We start from the raw sequence: 22,467 nt of genomic DNA, 5'->3' as shown, positions 1-22,467 counted from the left end.
GACACCCGCTCGAGCGTAATACACAAGGTCTCGCTCGATCGTAAATTACCCCGCTCGAGCTGACTCAAAAACAGAACAAAATGCTGGGAGCATGATTTCCACACTCGAGCGCTAGTCACCCCGCTCGAGCGTGAGTTCAAAATCTGGAATTCCCAAATTCGAACCTCAAGCTCAAAATCAAGTTTCAAACACCAAATTCGATCCTCTTGGGCTCATTTTCTGGAAAACACTTCAAAACTCATAGTTAAGCAGGATTCAAAGCTCATTTTGTAAAATCAAAGCCCAAAGGAAGATCAATTAAACTCATTTTCAAACCAAATTTCAAGAACATAATCCAAGCATGACATGCATGAGTTAAAACCACTTCAAAGCTTCAACGCTAGTTCCAATGAGCCAATTCTTTTCAAAACAAGATGAAATCATGGACTTAAACATAATATGAACATGCATGTAACACTTTGCCATGAAAACAACTTAAAATGCAACAATACAAACATGCATGCATGAAATGAGCTTCAATTCAACATGCTAGAACTAAATAATGACTTAGCTCTTCAACTTGACATGAACCATGCAAGAATCAACTCAAAGACACAATTAAGAGGATAAAATTCATACCTAGGTTCCTTAAATACAAGTCTAGAGGCTCAAGTAGGCAAATCTCCTACAATTTTTTCCAATTTCCAAGCAAATCAACAAGTTGAACTCAATCTCTCACTTCCTCTCTCTCTTGGTCGGTTATGGCTCAAGGAAATGAGCTGAAGAAATGTTTTGTTGAACGATTAATAAGGCTCAAATATGTTATAATAAAGGGCCCACTCACAGTGGCATTTCTGTAAATAAAGTAACTTGTTTAGTTTAGCTTATTTTAATCTAATTTAATCAAACTAAATCCCATTTCAGATAAATACATCATTAAATCACATAAATTCTACTGATCATGAAACACTAATCAATTTCTGGTTCGGCCGCCGATAAGACCTTCAATTTGCAGTTTAAACATAAAAACATAAACAGATAATCAAACAGTCAAACAGATAGAAATGCAATTCAAACAGATATATTCAATCAATCAGTTTCAGATTTCAGTCAGTCAGTTCAGTATTTCAATCAGTTCAATTACTTATCATAATCAGTCTCAGTTTAGTAGTAATCGGTAGTTTATCGGTGAACAGTGGTGAGGGTTGTTACAGTTTCACCTCCTTAAAAAGAGTTTAGTCCTCCAAACTCGAGTTACCTTCAGTCTGGAAGAAAACAGAATTCAGTGGAAACAGTTCAGGGTATCTTTTGGCCATGTCCTCTTCCCTTTCCCAAGTGGCATACACGCCACCATGGTTTTGCTAGTCGACTTTCACTAACGGGATCTCTTTGTTTCTCAACTTCTTGATCCGTCTGTTTACAATCTGAATAGGCCGTTCCTCATAAGTGTAGTCATCACTCAGCACTACATGAGTAGGCTCTATCACATGGAAAGGATCCCGGAGGTAATCCCTCAACATAGAAATGTGGAAGACGTTGTGCATATGCTCCATTTCAGGAGGAAGCGCAACTTGATATACCACCGGATTGATTTTCTCAATAATCTCATACGGTCCGACATATCTCGGCGCTAGTTTGCCTTTGACTCCAAAACGAGTCTGGCCTTTCATCGGTGTCACTTTCACAAAAACGTGATCACCCACTTCATATTCTCTGTCCCGTCTTCTGACATCTGCATAACTTTTCTGTCTGCTCTGTGCAGTTTTCAGTCTCTGTTATATCAGTTTCACTTTCTCAGTTGTTTCATATACAATCTCGGGCTCAAGCAAAGGCCCATCTCCAACTTCTACCCAACAAATCGGAGATCTACATTTCCTGCCATACAATGCCTCAAAAGGCGCCATACCAATACTTGAATGATAACTGTTATTGTAGGCGAATTCAGCCAATGGCAAATGGCTTTCCCAGTTTCCCTGAAAATCAAGAACACACATTCTCAGTAAATCCTCCAGAGTCTGGATGGTCCTTTCTGACTGGCCATCTGTTTGAGGATGATAAGCACTACTCAGTCTCAATTCAGTACCCAATGCAATCTGTAGGCTTTGCCAAAATCTCGATGTAAACTTCGAATCTCTGTCAGAAACAATGGACACAGGCACTCCATGCAGTCTAACAATTTCATCAATATAAATTACAACCAATTTGTCCGCATTATAAATTGTTTTGAGAGGTAAGAAGTGAGCAGATTTAGTCAGTCTATCAACAATAACCCAAATTGAGTCCATACCTTTACTGGAGTGAGGCAATCCCACAATAAAATCCATGATGATATGTTCCCATTTCCACTCTGGTATGGGTAAGGGCTGCAATAAGCCTGCGAGTCGTTGATGTTCGGCTTTAACTTGTTAGCAATGAAGACATTTCGATACAAAATCAGCAATTTCTTTCTTCATTCCCGGCCACCAGAAATTCAATTTCAAATCTTGGTACATTTTCGTGTTCCCTGGATGGATAGACAGCTTTGAATTGTGGCCTTCTTGCAAAATTCTTCTTTTCAGTTCAGTATCATTCGGTACACACAGTCTTTCTTGAAATTTCAGTACATTATTTTCAAATTTGAAACCCGGTCTTGGTTTAGATTCCCTTTCTTCGATGATCTTCTTCAAGAAGTCATCCAGTTGCTGTTTCTCTTTAATCTCTTCAATCAGTGCTGGTTGAGCAGAAATAGCAGCTAAGGTTCCACTTTGTTCTCGCAAAACGATTTCAATTTCAGATTTTTCAAGGTCACAAAGCAATTCTTTCTGCCCGGTAAGCAAACAGGCTAAATTTCCAATCGATTTCTGACTCAGTGCATCAGCAACGGTGTTGGCTTTTCCCAGATGATACAAAATCTATAGGTCATAGTCTTTAATCAGTTCTAGCTATCTCCACTATCTCATGTTCAGTTCTTTCTATGTGAAGAAATATTTCAAACTTTTGTGATCGGTATATACTTCACATGTCGCCCCATATAGGTAGTGACGCCAGATTTTCAGTGCAAATACTACTGCAGCAAGTTCCAGATCATAGGTTGGGTAATTCTTTTCGTGCGGTCTCAGTTGTCGGGAAGCATAAGTAATAACTCTCCCATTCTGCATTAAAACACATCCCAAACCCTTATGAGAAGCATCACTAAATACAGTAAAACCATCCATACCTGAAGGTAGGGTAAGAATCGGTGTAGTTACAAGTCGAGTTTTCAACTCTTGGAATGCTGATTCCCTTTGGTCAGTCCAGTCAAATGATATCCCCTTCTGAGTTAACTGAGTCAACGGTAAGGCAATTTTGGAGAAATCTTTGACAAATCTTTTGTAATATCTGGCCAAACCTAAAAAGCTTCGGACTTTTGTCACATTTGTTGGTCTAGGACAGTTTACTACAGCTTCAATTTTCTGCAGATCAACAGAAATTCCATCTTTGCTAACAACATGCCCCAAAAACATAACATGATCAAGCCAAAATTCGCATTTAGACAGTTTAACATAAAGTTTCTCTTCTCTTAGGGTCTGTAGGGAAAATCTCAGATGATGTTCATGTTCTTCTATACTTTTGGAGTAAATCAATATGTCATCAATGAATACAACAATAAAGTCATCAAGGTATGGTTTAAAGATTCTGTTCATGAGGTCCATAAATGCAGCAGGTGCATTGGTAACTCCGAAAGGCATAACTAAAAATTCGTAATGTCCATACCTTGTTCGAAAAGCAGTTTTATCAATGTCTTCTGGTTTAACTTTCAACTGATGGTATCCTGATCTGAGGTCAATCTTAGAGAACTCTTGAGCACCCTGTAACTGATCAAATAAGTCATCAATACATGGCAATGGGTATTTATTTTTCACAGTTGCATTGTTCAGTTCACAGTAGTCAATACACAGTCTTAGTGAGCCGTCTTTCTTTTTCACAAACAAGACAGGTGTGCCCCACGGTGAAGTACTGGGCCTGATGAACTTCTTATCTAGCAACTTTTGCAATTGAACTTTCAATTCTTTCAATTCAGTTGGAGCCATTCGGTAAGGAGCTTTAGATACTGGCTGTGTTCTCGGAATCACATCAACGGTAAATTCAATCTCCCTGTCAATCAAATCCCCTGGAAAATTATCTGGAAAAACATCTGGGAATTCTCTGACTATAGGAATACTGTTCACGTTAGCATTATCATCAGTAGATATAGTCAATACAGAACACAGATATCCTTTACACCCCTTTCTAATCAATTTAACAACTTTCACAGATGAAATCAAATACGGAGGAGGTACTACTCCAACCCCATTAAACACAAATTCGGGTAAACCAGGTGGACGAAAAATTACTTGTTTCATTACACAGTCTATAGTAGCATGGTATTTCGTTAACCAGTCCATTCCCAATATTACATCAAAATGATCAATGTTCAGTGGCAGTAAGTCAATAAACAAATGTGCATCTCCAACAATAATTTCACAAGTAGGGTACATATATGCACAAGTCATGGATCCCCCAATGGGTGATGATACAACTAATAGATAATTCATGGGTTCTAATGGTCTATTCAGTTTTCGCGAAAAAGCATGCGACACATATGAATGCGTAGACCCCGAATCAATCAGTACATAAGCATTTTGAGTACAAATAGAGAGAATACCTGACACAACGGTCTCGGTATTCTGCACATCTCTCGGTACTAGGGCGAGCACTCGGCCCTGCCTCATGGGCTCTTTCCCGGTAGCTTTGGGGTTCAATTTTGGTACAACAGTTGATGCTGCCACGCTTGGTGCAGCTTTACTATTGGCTTGTGGAGCAGAGGGGCAGTCTTTAACCATGTGGCCCACCTTGCCACACCTGTAACAGGCTCCAAATATTTTGTAACAGACCCCTTTGTGCTTCCTGCCACACTCAGAACAGGGTGATATGAAACTACTCCCTTGGCTGGGGCTAGTTATTGACCCCGTATTCTGTTTCTTGTTCAATGGGTTATGCTTTCCTTTCTTGAATTTGAAACCCTGCCTTTTACTACCCCATTCAGACGCTGGTGTCTCAGTTTTCAGTGCCTCGATGTTCGATTTAGCCATCAAAGCTCGGTCAAGAACATTTACATAATTCGGTAATTTCAGAACATTTATTCTGTCGAGTATTGCAACATTAAGGCCGCCTTCAAACTTTCTGGCCTTCTTGTAGTCAGTGTCAACCATGTGCGATGCATAACGGGCAAGTTCAGTAAATTTTGTCTCATATTCAGCAACGGACATTGTGCCCTGTCTCAGCTGTTCAAATTCAGTTACCTTTCTGTCCCTAACACACTGAGGGAAATACTTTTCGAAGAAGGCTCCTTTGAATTGAGCCCAAGTCATAACAGTGTTGTCACCACGGATAAGTATCCACCACCTTCTAGCCTCTTCTTGTAAGGTGAAGGTAGCTAACAATACTTTATGTGCTTCAGAGCATGGAAACACCTCAAATAACTTTTCAGTCTCAAGAACCCATGCTTTAGCTTTTAACAGTTCAAGGCCTCCCTGAAAGGACGGCGGTTTCATTTTACTGAACTTTTGGGTGAGAGCAATTATGTCCCCATCATTAACATTCACATTCTGTTCCGGCTGTACCGGAGGAGGAGATGGGGGCTGTTAATTCTGTTGTTGATCTAGTCTTTCAGTTATTAGTTCCATCATTCTTTCTAGTCTTGTCATTCTTGCCTCAAAAGATGAGGATTCAGATTCATTTGCAGTTCTTGCATTATCCATTTCACTATAGGCAGTTATAATAGTTATCAACATAGGCAGTCATTTGTTTAAACAGATTAACACGTTAGCATATATTCAGTCATGTCATAGCCACATACTTATCATGCTCATGTAATGCCCTAATCGCTTTTCTAGGACATCCTATAGCTCATTTGGACACGTGTGTGTGGTATAACTTGTGGTAAGTATCGCACTGATACCACTCTGTCACAGCCCAAACCCGTCCCTATGGGTTTAGCATCGTAACCGGCCAGTAATCCGAGATTACCGAAGGCCTGCTTAACAGTAATACAGTAAAATAGAGTACAAGGGCATGGCGGAAGCCAAAACAGTAAATAAACAATGTCCAATGAGCCGTGACAGTCTGTATGCCAAAAAGACTTTTCATACATATATGTAGTCGGTGACAAAACAGTATGTACATTGTATACAATCATTCAGAACAGGGACTTAGTCCTTATTAAACAGTACAGTACAGTCTATACAGTTCTATGCAGTTATTACAAAACAGATGTAGAAACAGATGGGGGAATTTAAAACAGCCCTAAGCCACAGCTTGATAGGCTCGGAATCTCGTAGTGAGGCATAGTGGTTGGCTTGACAAAACTGGAGTTACCCCGACGCTTCTAGCCACGGTCTGGTGCCTGTACACCTACATATATATATGAACAGTGAGCTAAAGCCCAGTGAATAACACAATACGTAAAGAGGTTAAGAATGAATGCCCTTACAGTAATGAAAGCAGTCCATTGATTCAGTATATCAGTCATTCAGTCATATGTGGTACATCCATTAGCATAACAGTACAGTAAACGGTAGGTCTTAAAAGACCGAACAGTAAATGATGGCCATCAATCAGTAAACAGTAGTGGTTCCAACAAGGGAACCGACAAAGATCTCTGTAACAGTAACAGTCAGTAACAGTAGTTGCTAAGGATGCCACAATACAGTTCAGAATAGAGGACATACATTCATTCTATTAATAGTATCGATTCAGAAACAGTACAGTTCAATTGTTTAGAAGATAATCATTTTGAACATATCTTTACGCAGTTGTTACTCACAGAGTTCTGGGCTACAGTAAAGCTAGAGCGCATCCCCAGTCGCCAATCCTACACAGTATATAGGTAGAACACACACTAAGTTACACAGTTGGGAAAGATAATAACTTAATCCCTAATTTGCCTCGGCGTGGTTCTACATCTATATCCTCATTAAGATGCCTTAAACTAGGCCTAAGAATGCCTAGGATGAAATGAGGATGCAAAGATGCACTTTAAAAGCTTTTTCAGAATTTTCAGAAAACAGGGGTCCCACTCGAGCGTCGATTACTCCGCTCGAGCGGACATGCAGACAAATGTTTCCGCTCGAGCGCAGACTTACCCGCTCGAGCGTAATGCAAAACAGTCAAAAGTGTTGGATAGGTGAAATTCACGCTCGATTGGGCGCTCGATACCCGCTTGAGCGTAATACACAAGGTCTCGCTCGAGCGTAAATTACCCCACTCGAGCTGACTCAAAAACAGAACAAAATGCTGGGAGCATGATTTCCACGCTCGAGCGCCAGTCACCCCGCTCGAGCGTGAGTTCAAAATCTGGAATTCCCAGATTCGAACCTCAAGCTCAAAATCAAGTTTCAAACACCAAATTCGATCCTCTTGGACTCATTTTCTGGAAAACACTTCAAAACTCATAGTTAAACAGGATTCAAAGCTCATTTTGTAAAATCAAAGCCCAAAGGAAGATCAATTAAACTCATTTTCAAACCAAATTTCAAGAACATAATCCAAGCATGACATGCATGAGTTAAAACCACTTCAAAGCTTCAATGCTAGCTCCAATGAGCCAATTCTTTTCAAAACAAGATGAAATCATGGACTTAAACATAATATGAACATGCATGTAACACTTTGCTATGAAAACAACTTAAAATGCAACAATACAAACATGCATGCATGAAATGAGCTTCAATTCAACATGCTAGAACTAAATCATGACTTAGCTCTTCAACTTGACATGAACCATGCAAGAATCAACTTAAAGACACAATTAAGAGGATAAAATTCATACCTAGGTTCCTTAAATACAAGTCTAGAGGCTCAAGTAGGCAAATCTCCTACAATTTCTTCCAATTTCCAAGCAAATCAACAAGTTGAACTCAATCTCTCACTTCCTCTCTCTCTTGGTTGGTTATGGCTCAAGGAAATGAGCTGAAGAAATGTTTTGTTGAATGATTAATAAGGCTCAAATATGTTATAATAAAGGGCCCACTCACAGTGGCATTTCCGTAAATAAGGCAACTTGTTTAGTTTAGCTTAGTTTAATCTAATTTAATCATACTAAATCCCATTTCAGATAAATACATCATTAAATCACATAAATTCTACTGATCATGAAACACTAATCAATTTCTGGTTCGGCCGCCAATAACGCCTTCAATTTGCAGTTCAAACATAAAAACATAAACAGATAATCAAACAGTCAAATAGATAGAAATGCAATTCAAACAGATATATTCAATCAATCAGTTTCAGATTTCAGTCAGTCAGTTCAGTATTTCAATTAGTTCAATTACTTATCATAATCAGTCTCAGTTTAGTAGTAATCAGTAGTTTATCGGTGAACAGTGGTGAGGGTTGTTACACTAGCATTGCCACTTCCTTACTACAACGAATTTGGGAGCTCAGCCTCTACAATGCCGGCAATCTCTGAGTCTCTCTACGGCGTGCCCTCTCCTCCAACACATCCCTCAGGTCTCCGGAACGGGTGAAAAAGAGTACCGTGACGTCGACGATGTGCGTGAGGGATGGTAGGTGCTGTCGCGAGTATGAAATTTGCCTATCTGTGGGTCGGTGTCCCCGACCTCATAGCTTCTGGTGATAGAGAGAGAGTGCGTCCTTTCTTAGCGGTGACTGCTAGAGCGAGGAGACGTGGTGCGCTCACTGAGGTTGCCCTCTCCAGCAACACCATTCCCTCTGATCTGGCATTTTAGTACCTCCATCTCAGCCGCCATCTTGCGAATAAGGGCGTCTTGGTCTTTGAGTTTGTGCTCCAGGCGCTGTGCATGCGACTCCCCCCGCTGCCGACGGCCCTCTGGACTCCTCGAGCAATCAGTATTCCTTGCACACTTGTCTCGCGCACCTCTTGAAGAGGTCTCTAGGCCCGCCATGGATGGGATTGTAGAGGGGCGTTCTCTCCGTCGAACAGACTCTGGTGTGACACCATCGGGGACGGATAGTGGAGTTTCATCGTTGTTAGCCATGGAAACGGTCGAAAAAGCTTGAAGAGCAAGGTTTGAATATCAAAGTTTTCCCACAGACGACGCCAATTGTACGGGGGTGAAATATCCTTCGCTTTTCGTACTCTTTGAACTCAAGCTTCACGTAACAACGCCTGACTTGAAGACAAAGAAATGGTAAGCTGCCCGGCAGTGTGCTGCCGGATAGACCCTCCGACGATCAAGTCAGACCACTTGAAGAAGAAGAAAGTACTTTTTAGAGAGAGAGAGAGGATTTTTCAGATTGCATACCTCCAACGTCCTTCATTCCTCCTTTTTTTAGGCTAGCCATGCAGCCTCAGAGATTGTGCGCGCACTACCTCTGCTGTTCTTCCCTGGACAAATGGTAGTGCTCGCCTCTCACTACCTTATACATGTAAAGGCCAAAACCTCCAAACAGTATGTGTGGAACTGCCAAACGGTATTGACGTGTGCCGGGAGTAGATTTCCCCTCCATTACACCATTGGTCCAGGTGGCACACTCTACCGGGCTGTCACGACTGACCTATCCCTTGGGAGGAAACACAACCATAATCAATACAGCCGAGCTGTAAGAAGTCGATCCTTCCGGACTGACTGGCCGTGAGGCATGCCGGCCTCCGCCCCTGTCTAAAGTCATACTGGGCCATGCTTTGCTCGGTCAAGACACATCATTGCAGATCTGACCTAGCCGAATCACAGCTCGGTCTGGTTTTACGCATCATTCCACGCTCTGGTCGACAAATGTAGCTCGGCCCCGCGTGACAGGACAGGGAACCGCTCCGACCGAGCAAACGGCTCCCGCAAGGTCCGACATAACTCGCGTTATTGTAGCTCGGCCGTACTTATCCGGCGCAAATCTCTCTCTCATATATATAGGACTAGTTTCTAGGTGTATTCGATGTTCATAACCAATCGGATCCTAGAGTTTCTCAAAGCACAACGTGTGATTCTTGATCTATCATGGACAATTAATTATTCAATAATTTTAAAGTATCATGTGGCTTACTTAGGTGCCGTTTGGTAACACTTATGTTTTCAGTTTTCTATTTATATTTACAAAAATTTTAAAAACTCAAATAAAAACTTGTTTGGTAAATTTTTGATTTATAAATCAGTGGTCTCAGTTTATAAATTTGGCCAAAAAATGTAAACTCAAAAAATGTGTTTCCGTTTTGAGTTTTGAGTTTTTTTTTTTTTTTTTACCACCCAACACTAACCACCACCCGCCACCATTTTCCACTACCATCTTCCGTCACCACCACCCACCATCACTTGCCACCATCACTTACCACCCACCTACCACCACCACCATTCACCTGCCAAACACCACCCACAATCCACTTGCCACCCACTCGCCGCCACCACCACCACCACCACCCACCTGCCATCCATCCGCCACTACCATCCGCCGCCCCCCACCACCACCACTCGCCACCTGTCCGCCACCACCACTCACCACCCACCTGCCACCACCCGCCACCACTAGCCACCAGCCACCTGCCACCTACCCGTCACCACTACCCACCACCCACCACCACCACCACCATCACTCGCTACCCACCCGCTACCCACCTGTCACCATCAACCCCCATCACCACCACCACCACCACCCACTCGCTACCACCCACCGCCACCCGCCTGCCACCACCACCCGTCACCCGCCTTCCACCACCCACCACCGTCACCCGCCACCCATTCGCTACCACCATCCACCGTCACCCACCTACCCACCATTACCACCCGCCACCTATCCGCTACCACCACCCACCCGCCACCACCCACCACCACCCGCCATCCGCCACCCACCTGCCACTACCACCCACCACCACCACCACTACTCACTCGTTACCACCCACCACCCGCCACCGTCACCCACTCACCCACCATCACCACCTGCCACCTACCCGCCGCCGCCACCCACCACTACCAGCCATCCGCTACCCACCTGCCACCACCACCTACCACCACCACCGCCACCACCATCATCCACTACCCGCAACCGTCACCCACCTATCCACCACCACCACCCGCCCGCCACCACCCACCACCACCCGCCATCTGCCACCCACCTGTCACCACCACCCACCACCCGCCACCGTCACCCACCCACCCACCACCACTACCCACCCGCCACCACCCACCACTACCCACTACCCACCACCCACCACCCACGGTCACCACTTTCCACCACCGTCTTTCGCCGCCATTTGCCACCACTTGCCATTTCTCACTCTTTTTTATATTTTTAAATTTTTTAAAATATTTTGTCAATTACCAAACGTGTTTGTAGTTTATGTTTTTTTAAAAATAAACAAAAATCAGTTTATAAAATTTTTATAAATATAAACTGAAAACATAAACGTTACCAAATAGACCCTTAATGTGTGTTTTGATTTTTTATTAATTCAAAATATTATATAAATGATATCACATAATAGGTTGAAGCCAAACTTCTAAGTTACGGGCCAAGCCAAGGCCAGGGATGGATATTGGCCCCGCATGCCGAGCTTGTTTCCAATGTAATAATAATTTAAAAGTAATTAAAATTTTGATTTTACGATTTTAATAAACAAATTTTAAATTACCACAATATTCATACATGTCATGTGACATGCCTTAAATTATGTCAAAATTCGGAGAGGAGTTAAATAACTTAGCATATGCATTAAAAATAAATTTGATTCATTCATTTTAAATTCTGAATAATTTTTTAAATGTCAACATGGTCATCCCAAAATTCAGTTGTAGAAAACTACAATGAAGGAGAAGTTATTGGGTGATGGACCAGGTGTGCAAGGCAGCTGGTGCTCTACCAACATTTGATTGGTAAATAGTTTGATGAATGAATAGGTAATGCCTTGACTAGGGTTTACTACTAGGGGACTTGACCAATAAGAATGCGAGACCTTTCTCCACTTTATTTATTTATTTATTTTACGTATAAGAGATTGGGAGTTCAACTTTTGCCAAAGACAAAGGAACAGGAAAGTAATACTCTAATTTATATTTCTATATACAATAAGGAGATAGTTTTAGATATTTTAGCCAATGTAACTTAAATTTTAAACTTTAATAGGTTGATTATTGGGCTAGCTATTTTATCATCTTACTTTTTTGATAGTTACAATTAAAGAGCTTTAGAGGCTCTCCAAACAAATATATATATGTATATATATCTTGAATTTTTGTATATTTATGTCTTGGATTTGATATTTTATATATGTACTAGCGTATGCCCGTGCCTAAAGGCACGGTATAAATAATATTAAGATTAAAATGCAGTTATAAAAATATATTTAATAGACTGTACTCTACAATTCCAAACAAATCAAATATAAAAAAAATTAAATATCAAATAATGCACACCAGCCAGTGCTCTGCCTAAAGACCTACCGTATGCTCGTGTCTAAAGGCACGGTGTAAATAATATTAAGATTAAAATACAATTATAAAAACATATTAAAATATTTTTCTTTTTAAAGAACTTGTAACAATTTTGTTTGTATTACATGCTCTACAAAATTCAAATAAAATAACTCCTCCAATCTTAATGCAAATTAAGAAACAAACATATCAGATTTATAATGTTAACCAATATTGCAAATCAAAATATAAGAGCAAGTTTTAAAAAAAAAATTGTAATATAGCAGAAGCTTAAAAATTGTAATATATCCCTAGCTTAAAAATTGTAAAATAAAAATTTCAATCAAAGAAGACAGCTTCAAAATCCTTCTGTAATATAGCAGAAGCTTAAAACAAAAGTTGGCCATTGAAAACAAAAGAGGCAGCACTTCAACTGCAATTTCAAATCTCACTGTGATTGGAGATCGCCAACCAATCAATATTCAAGGAGTTAAAGATAAGATAGACCGGACACATACAAATGACCAAAACATTAATCCAGTATTTCCTTTTATTTTAACAAATACCTGAACAGTTATAATCTCTTTTCTTCAAACAATTGCTGGATATGAGTATCCTAACAATTGTTAAATGCAAAGCAAAATTGTAACCAACAAACTCAACTTCAGAGAAAGTTTCGGATGTGTAATGACTTCACATCAACCATCTCCTCATCCTTAAATTCCTCCCTGAAATATATTGAAAGCATTCCGTCAATTAACCATAAAAAAAAATCATAATAATAATAATAATAATAATAATAATAATAATAATAATAATAATAAAAAAAAATAAATAAAAACTGTATACAATAAATGTTAATGGTGTACACAAATGCATAGTAATTGAAGGGGAACACTAACACACTGGGTATACATGTTAATGATGACAGACTGACAGTGTTAGAAAGGATGTTAATTAGTGTTACAAACAATTCCAGCTATTGTGAATGCAAGACTCGCTCATACGTATGTGTGAAAGACAAATGTAAATTGGATAATTTTAGAGAGAATTCAAACCCAACAATATAAAATGAACAGAAATCATTTACCCCAATCAATCAGATAGGGATACAAACCAGTTGATAGAACTTTGAATGAAATTTATTGATACATATCAACAGAAAAAATTTCAACAGATAAATTGATAGAACTTTGAATGAAATTTATTTATACTTTGAATGAACTTTGAATGTAAACTTTGATATGTATCAGTAGATAAAATTTGATCAGATGTTGATACATATCAAATCAAATAAATGATCAGCAGATTCTTTGTTTGATATGTATCAGCAAATTTATTGAAAATAAAAAAATGTTAGAAATGTTTGGTTAACAATTGGTCCATGTATCAATTTACACCCCCAGAAAACAAATCCAAACAAATAATAAAACCCCTTTGAACCAATAAAACAATTAATTAGTGCTGCCAATCATAACAAATAACTCTTTCAAAATCATTAGTGAGTGAGCAACAAAAAGAAATAAAAAAATGTTAGAAATGTTTGGTTAACAATTGTTCCATGTATCAATTTACACCCCTAGAAAACAAATCCAAACAAATAATAAAACCCCTTTGAACCAATAGGACAATTAATTAGTGCCGCCAATCATACCAAAGAACTCTTTCAAAATCATTAGTGAGTGAGCAACAAAAATAAAATAAAAAAATGTTAGAAATGTTTGGTTAACAATGGGTCCATGTATCAATTTACACCCTCATAAAACAAATCCAAACAAATAATAAAACCCCTTTGAACCAATAGGACAATTAATTAGTGCTGCCAATCATAACAAATAACTCTTTCAAAATCATTAGTGAGTGAGCAACAAAAAGAAATAAAAAAATGTTAGAAATGTTTGGTTAACAATTGGTCCATGTATCAATTCACGCTCCCAAAAAACAAATCCAAACAAATAATAAAACCCCTTTGAACCAAAAGGACAGTTAATAAGTCCTGCCAATCATAACAAATAACTCTTTCAAAATCATTAGTGAGTGAGGTGAGGTGTGGCGTGGTGTTCAATGGATATTGGGGTAATATCAGCTTAATTATTCTTCTTCATTATTCTTCATCTCTTCTTTTTCCACGATTTGCACCAGCAGATTGACCACCATATACATATAAGTAATGAAGCTCTCTCTCTCTCTCATTCTCTCTTTCGGCTGCTTCCAGAGCACCCTTGCATCTCCCTTTTTTATTTCATTTCTTTCTTTATTTCATTCTCTCCCTTGAGTAAGTAAAGTCTCCAACAAACATACACCCATTCACTCATCACACTACACACGTGCACATTCTAGATATTTGTTTAATTTAATTGATGATTAGAATTAACTTTAATATATAATTATCCATTAATTTTATTAAACACAATTTGATCTTAAGCAGATTGTAAGCCCCAAATTATAAAATGTATAATTATAAAATGTAGAATTAACTTTAATATATAATTATCCATTAATTTTATAAAATGTATAGATTGTAATTAACCTGAAATGTATCTCACAAATGTAAAGTTTTCAGCCTAAACTTTTGGGATATTTGCTTCAGCATGAATGCCAAAAGATCTACATTGGCATGACTGAAGAGAGCCATAATGCAAAATGATAAGCTAGCACATTATTTCTGTTAGCCAAAAGGCAAAGCAACAATTTTATGTCTCAATAGAATTTTTGACAAAGATCATGCATTACTTGTCATCAGCACAGTTTCAACAACAATAACAGAATCCAGAAACCATATGGTCGTGCACAAAAATGATGGTTCTAGATACAAATTACAATAAATAAAATGTAATCTTAATCCAATCAATGGGAGAAAACTGCGAATTAGACAATTTCAAGACCATAGGAGAGGAACGTTCTGTATGATAAACATATGAACATATGACAATTTCAATAAATATATGACCATAGGAGAGGAACGTTCTGTATGATAAACATATGAACATATGACAATTTCAATAAATAATTTAATAAGCACTTTGTATGATAAACATATGAACAACCTACCTTCTGCATAGAAGAATTAGAGGAACGTTCCTTTTCCCCATCTTTTAAAGCATTTTCCGGCATCTTGCCTAATTGAATAAGACTGATATAAATCATATTAGTCAGCAATTAAATTAACTTTTTGTAGAAGGAGAAAATAGAACAAACAAATGGCAAGCCCCAAATTACACAGATTGTAAGCCCCAATGAACCCAATTTTAAACCCAAAAAATGTATGTATTCATGAAATGAAGGAGAAGAACAGAGAGAGAAGGGGAAAAAATATCAAACCCAAATCACACCAATCAAACCGAAATCACACCGATTTGACGATTCACATGCGGCAGATCCATCAGTTTGGGCACTGGAGGGGGACGGTGCAATGAAGAACGGCGAAGGCGGAGGAGGAGCAAGAAAGGAGGCAGCGATCTTCTTTGAGGATGAAGCGGAAAAGTAATGAAAGAAAGGAAAAGATAAATGCATAAGTTTTATGGACCATGATAGTTAGAATCCAATAATCAACTCTCGCAAGAGAGGTAAGGTTCATTATGTCCCCATCTCGGTTTTGGATTATCAATATTTCCTCTCGTGCCGCCGAGGTTTACCAAAAAAAAAAACTAATCAACTCTACGAAAGTAATCAAGAGATCTGTTTCTTTCCAACTGCATGAGAGTATCTACTTTTATGATTTGGAATTGGCTGCTAAGGTTATTTGTTTATCAAAAGTAAATATCTAAAATTAGGAAATAAAATGACATGTGGCAACCATGATGTTTCGACTTTCAACCACAAGACTGGGGATCAAAATGGCATGTGTTGAATCAAGCATTTGACTGCAAGATACTATAAATGTTCTAACAGGCTGGCCAATTTTGTTCATTTTGAGGATTTCCATATGAGAATAAAAATTCTACTTCAGATTTATAGTCTGAAACAAATTGATAATTGATAAGAGTCTAAAACAAACAATAGTTCCAAACATTAAAAGCACAAACAACAAACCTAATCTCAAAATATTTTCCATCTTGATGCCCCTGACTCCGTAGGTCATCCGTAACTGAGAAGTAAGAATGGTAACATATATCCATAAAATCCCTCACAAAAGTAAAGCTCTGTTTGACAGTGTCAGAAGTTCCATCCTACAGCATTAATAGTTAGGGAATTTATCAGCATCAAAGGCAACAAAGATTCAAAGAACATCGAATTTTAAAACGATTAATAGTTGGGACATTTCAAACATACATAAATACAGTGGTAAAATTTATTAGTCTTCTCTTCATTGACAGCTTTAAAAGTGGCAAACATCGGTGCGAGAAAGCCATATGCAGCGCCACCAATAATACTTCCAACAATGCCAATGGATGGCCACAAAATCAAAAAAACAGAAATGAATAAACACAGAACAAACTTCAAAACTGGCGCAAACTGCTTAGATCTGTCATCAAAGAAGTGAGAAAGCAATCACTACACGCTAGAGAAGATAATTGGGTGAAGAAATGATATATGGATATTGAGGAGTCCAATAACACACCTTACAATGCAATAATTTGTCCACAAAAAGTGAACAGACCAGAGACCCAAAATTAGTGCAGAGTTTCCAATTGTCATAATAAGGCATATCGGCAGGCAGAAAATGATACCTGAAATAAAACTTCAGAAAATGATACCTGAAATAAAACTTCAGTATAAGCCTAATCACATTTTCCAGGATTATAGTCATCCCTCCACACACAAATTTCCAAGTTCACCAAATTAACATATTCACAGACTCAACATTGATGAATCTATATTTAATTAATTAAAGTACATACACATTATCTCTCCTTCAAACAGAGCCCTTGCCATTTGTAGAGCAGTTATTGTGCTTTACATGGCAAGAACTAACTATTTCAATTATAAATTATTCTGGGTTAAATATGTAGTTAAATACAAAGAAATACTGGATACTAAAAGGGATTCAAACAGCTAGTTCAAATTTAATGAACCTTACCTCTCTTGCAAGAGTTGCTTATTAGATTCTAACTATCATGGTCCATAAAACTTATGCATTTATCTTTTCCTTTCGTTCATTTATAAATTACTTTTAAAACTTATGATCAAGTTATATATTACAGTAATATATTTTGTTCTCAAAAACAGGTTTGAGAGTTTTGGGAGCTGAAAATCTATTTTTGGATTTAGGGGATGCTTTGAACCTAACAGATTCTAAGTTTCATTACAATCAAATATTTCTTTGTATTCAACTACATATTTTTTCTTGAAGTTATAGCTATCATTTTAGTTATTTGAATACAATCGAATGGGCTATGATAAAAAATATGAATGTGAACTTATTGATAATTAGGTACATCTCGGTTCAATTTTCAATTATTTATTAAAAAAAGTCAGTCTGTGATAAATCAAAAAGAATTTATATATTGATCATATCTGCTGTTGTACTTTTGATTTTTGTGTTTGGGCAAATTGTTAACAATAAGAAAAAATTCAAATAATTATGAGGAAAATAGAAAATTTTATTGCCAAAAATGCTAATTATTTTAACTTTTGGCAATTGAACAATAATTATCCTTGTGCACTGAAAAATGATAAAAACTTTATTTATAAACTTGCTTTCAATGAGAATTTACCTAAATTCCATTTTCAATTTCCCCCAAATTATTTTTTCCTGAAGTTATAGCTATCAAAGACGAAGTCAAGACGGAATGGAAATGATATAAAATATACGAAATTAAGGCGATCAAATACTAAACTAATTAATCAATAACAACACCATTTCAAAAAAAAAATTTATTAAAAAAAGTAAACAAATTACTAACCTGGGGCTTTTCAGTTTTTAGACATCTTCATACATCACATGTCAAGCCAGTAAGAATATGAATATATGGCAGTGGTTTTGAAATAGTTGATGTTCTGAATTACGAAAGTGCGGTTCTGTGTCCAAGTGCATGTTTCCTGATCAAACGCTTCTGATCAAATCTGGAGGAGTCGATCCATCTCCATCTCAAGAGAGGATTCAGTATGGTGGCGACCGCAATGGCCGTGAAACGCTCTGATCTGACTCGAGTTTCTTCTCTGAATCTAATGGATTTTGGTTCGATTTCCTTCGCCAAGACGGTGGTTATTCGATCCGCGAACGGCGTACCTGGAAAATTCATCAACAAAAGAACCAAAAACAAAACAATTAAGCCGTACCTGGAAAACTAATCGCTGCCTCTTCGATAGAGAAGAAAAGTGTGAAGAAAATGCCATTGGTCAGGTATAGAGGGAGAGGTAAGGCATTAGAGGCTTTTGGGATGGGGAGGAGGAGGATCGGATCTGACAGCAGATGTGTTTTAGCTAGACGTGGGAGAGAGAGCAAAGAGTTGTTTGGGCGGGAGATCTATTGATCTGTGCCTTTGAGATGAACTTACGATTCATCTTGGCCGTTAAAACCAAATGTATCTCTGATACATTTGGGACATTTTCAAAAACAGTCCTCCCTTATTATATAGATATGTGTATGTAATAATTTTATATGTTCTTTCAATTCTATTTGATAAATTATGAAATAATTTATTTTATATTTTGTATTTTTTTTCTTCTCATTCTACAAGTTTTGTATGTTTCTATGGGTAGATTTATTTTTATTGCAAATTTATATTAGTAAAATATTAGCAATTAGCATTTTTGTTTTAAAAATTAATTAAGTTAGTTTGAATGATTAACTAAAATAAAAAATATAGTTAAAGAACACAATAATTAAAGTAATTAAATAAAATAAAAAATATATTTTTTTCACACTTTAACTCCTGAAAAGTAAAAAGTATGGCTAGAATTGCTGTTAGCTATTGCGGGTTCACTCAATACCATTGTTTAGCTGTTTACCTTTCCGATACTCTTAGAAGTAGTTTACATAAATAAATTTTATTTTAAATATTTGAAAGGAAAAAAAAAAAAAAAAAAAAGTGGGTAAGTTGTTTGAACCATAACCAAGGGCAAAGAAAGAGGTTGGTTTTGAAGCATGTGCTAAGTTTTTTTTTTTTTTTTTTTTTTTTTTTTTTTTTTTTTTTTTTTTTTTTTTTTTTTCTAATCGATGGAGGTCAATTGTTAGTTTTCAGATATAACATTTATAAGAGTTACCTCTTTATTTTTTGTAAAGTATCAAGTATTTGTCTCATTAATTCAACTCTTTTTAAAGAGAATTAATTGAATCCACAACCTCCCCTAAGGATTAAACTTTTGGAAGGTTATGGTGATCTAATTGGTAGAAAATTAGTTGTTAGCATTTACGAGAGTTAGCCTACCCTTACAAAATACCATATGCTTGTCTTTCTAATTCAATATTCCCTTACTAAGAGTTAAAATTATAATTTTCTCTTAAAACTAATTTCTTAAAAGAATCTTGATGACCAACTAAACTTGTGTAGTTGCCGATTAAAAAAAAAAAAAAAAAAAAAACAACTGGTGTAGTTAGTTGGAGTTCGAGTTGGGGAGTGAGCGAGAGGGAGAGAGGGGGTGAGAATTTCTTGGAGCGTTGGCAACCACTTTCTTAATGGGAACTCTCATCATCCATTTTAATACTCTCAAAAAACGCAAGCGGCTCCTCCTTAAGTTGTATTTAAAGTATGAATTTTAATAAAAATTTAAAAATGAAGGAAAAAAATAAATAAAATATAATCATATTTTATTTATATTTTACGTATTTTATTTTATTTTATTTTTATTTTTTTTAAATTCATATTCCAAAGACCACCTTTTAACATATAATGTGAACAGTCGTGCGTGATCCACCTGATTCAAATAATACCATTTGCAACAAAACCCGACTGATACTACTACGACTTATTAATTATTCAGTACACATATACATTGAATTCAGACACGTTAAACAAGTGTCAGAATTAGTTTATGCCCTTTTTCCAATTATAGAGGGACTTATTTATTCTTTTGTCAAATGTTAACAACAGTTGACTTCAAAAGAGGATAGATTCGATAAAGAAAAATTATTAATTGTCATCATAATACCATGTAAAATTATTTATATGATGTTATTAATAAATGAAAATCATAAATCACATTAGATGAAAGGTTATCCACGGACCACGTCTCTCAATAATTTATTAAAGATAGATCAGTATTATTTTATTTATAAAATATTATGTTATCTTATTAGTTGGGAGTATCGTGTGAATAATAAAACAATTTTCACAGTGGGAATATATCAAGGGTCGAAACCTAGTGAACCTAATGATACACACACATATATATATATATATATATACAATAAAGGGAAACCATAAAAGCTAATATAAACAGCAGATCCAAGAAGAACCTTATAACTTGCAAGTTTTAAGCAAACCCCCAATCAAGAGACAAAGGGGCTCATCAATGTCTAAACCAAGGTGAAGTCATCTTTCTTCTATTATCCTTTGAGATCTACAAATGCATCAACATTCACTCTTCTTACATGTTCTCTTATTTTGATTTCATAAATTTTCTTCCAAACACAAGCACACCAGTTACTAGTCTCTTTTTCTTTTTTTTTTTTTTTTCCCTCTCTGAACACTTTAGTCCATGGATTCCTAAACTTTTGGTGCATGTTATGCATAATTTATAGGTTGGAGGATAAGGTGGCACTTATAACTGGTGCAGCCAGTGGCATCGGCGAGGAAGCTGTCAGATTATTCACTGAGAATGGAGCTTTGGTTGTTGTCGCCGACGTTCAAGATGAATTGGGACATCAAGTGGTTGCATCTATAGGCTCAGACAAAGCTACTTACCATCACTGCGATGTAAGAGATGAGAAACAAGTTGAAGAAACAGTGAAATTCACACTAGAGAAACATGGAAGATTGGATATCATGTTCAGCAATGCTGGAATCATAGGCCCATTGACTGGGATACTAGACCTCGACATTGAAGGCCTTGACAACACTATGGCTACAAATGTTCGTGGCGTTGCTTCGACAATTAAACACGCAGCTCGTGCAATGGTGGCTAAAGAAATACGCGGATCGATTATATGCACTACTAGTGTTGCAGCTTGTCTTGGAGGAACAGGGCCACATGCCTATACCGCATCCAAACACGCCCTAGTAGGGCTGGTTCGATCAGCTTGCAGAGAGCTTGGGCATCATGGAATTAGAGTCAATTGTGTTTCTCCGTTTGGCGTTGCCACGCCTCTTTCATGCAAGGCCTACAATCTGGAACCGAGTGAGGTTGAAGCTAATAGTTGTGTCTTGGCTAACTTGAAGGGGATTGTGTTGAAGGCTAGGCATATTGCTGAGGCTGCTCTGTTTCTAGCTTCAGACGAATCGGCTTATATCAGCGGTCATAACTTGGTGGTTGATGGTGGTTTCACGGTGGTGAACCAGAGTTTCTCGGCATGACATCAATCGAAATTTTCTAGAATTTACTTTCTGCTTCTAGTTAAAATTTAATTGAAAATTTTCATTTTCATTTTTCCAAGTCAAACCATGTTACCGGCACTCCCCATGTGCCTTCTCCTTGTAATCTGCATTTTTATCTCTTCGTTTTTTCTTTGTTCTACACCAGAAGTTCATTAATCTTTGTCTTATGGAAACATTTATTTATGGTTTTCACAGAATATAGTTTTCCCTTCAACCAAGTAAGACAAGCTGAGTCACTAACTAATAAATAATATAACCAGTGCATTGCACCTCTTTAAAGATGGCATGCAGGGGCACGATTAATAAGTAGAGCATATATTCATACAACACATTTTTTATCTAACCCACCCCAAAAAGCCTCTGATTTCATCTTTCTCGATATATCTGTCTGCCCTCCCTAAAAAGCTCTTTATAGTAATTCTTGTTGGAAAAAATGATTTTTGGAACTTTATATTAAAGTGTGGCGACTTTAATTAAAGATTGAAGTGGGTCCCAACCATCTATTGTGTTGGATCCAAGTGGGTCTAGATACTTTGCATTGAGATCTTTACACCACAGATAGAATGGCCAAAAACCATTGAGATTTGAATGAGAAATTACCTCATGAAGTTAGCTTCATGGAAAAAAGGTAATGAAGTTTGTAACTCCTGCATTAATGGGGTTGGTAACTCCTGCCTTTATTCGAGGTT

At 37.4% G+C, this 22,467-nt stretch overlaps 2 protein-coding genes across 3 annotated transcripts; one reads left to right on the top strand and one right to left on the bottom strand.

The window, feature by feature from the left end:
* Nucleotides 1-12,657: 12,657 nt before the first annotated feature.
* Nucleotides 12,658-18,848, bottom strand: LOC114284359 (putative membrane protein At3g27390). Of its 2 annotated transcripts, none has more exons than XM_082897971.1 (6): nucleotides 18,206-18,848; nucleotides 16,921-17,056; nucleotides 16,632-16,824; nucleotides 16,392-16,528; nucleotides 15,411-15,492; nucleotides 12,658-13,087 (listed from the first exon to the last, which is right to left on the bottom strand). In XM_082897971.1, the coding sequence occupies exons 2-6, from the start codon at nucleotides 16,995-16,997 to the stop codon at nucleotides 13,076-13,078; spliced, it is 501 nt and encodes a 166-aa protein (XP_082754097.1). In that variant the 5' UTR covers nucleotides 16,998-17,056; nucleotides 18,206-18,848; the 3' UTR covers nucleotides 12,658-13,075. The 2 variants fall into 2 exon arrangements, with proteins under 2 accessions (XP_082754097.1, XP_082754096.1); XM_082897970.1 differs by having other exon boundaries at nucleotides 16,921-17,029.
* Nucleotides 18,849-20,664: 1,816 nt separating this feature from the next.
* LOC114286784 (short-chain dehydrogenase reductase 3b) lies at nucleotides 20,665-21,934 on the top strand. The gene is made up of 2 exons (XM_028229997.2): nucleotides 20,665-20,770; nucleotides 20,986-21,934. Exons 1-2 carry the CDS (start codon nucleotides 20,757-20,759, stop codon nucleotides 21,755-21,757), a joined length of 786 nt encoding a protein of 261 aa, XP_028085798.1. The 5' UTR covers nucleotides 20,665-20,756; the 3' UTR covers nucleotides 21,758-21,934.
* Nucleotides 21,935-22,467: the final 533 nt, after the last annotated feature.

This window comes from Camellia sinensis, chromosome 12 (genome assembly GCF_055761805.1).
Source record: "Camellia sinensis isolate YWXY chromosome 12, ASM5576180v1, whole genome shotgun sequence".
NCBI lineage: Eukaryota > Viridiplantae > Streptophyta > Magnoliopsida > Ericales > Theaceae > Camellia > Camellia sinensis.
This window is presented reverse-complemented; position numbering and strand designations above follow the sequence as displayed.

Bases quoted from the DNA above. Each gene is read 5' to 3' on its own strand.
- LOC114284359 (XM_082897971.1), bottom strand. From the start codon at position 16,997: ATGACAATTGGAAACTCTGCACTAATTTTGGGTCTCTGGTCTGTTCAC. The intron at 16,825-16,920 runs GTGTGTTATTGG...CTTTGATGACAG, and splicing joins ACAAATTATTGCATTGTAAG to ATCTAAGCAGTTTGCGCCAG. The intron at 16,529-16,631 runs GTATGTTTGAAA...TTAATGCTGTAG, and splicing joins AATTTTACCACTGTATTTAT to GATGGAACTTCTGACACTGT.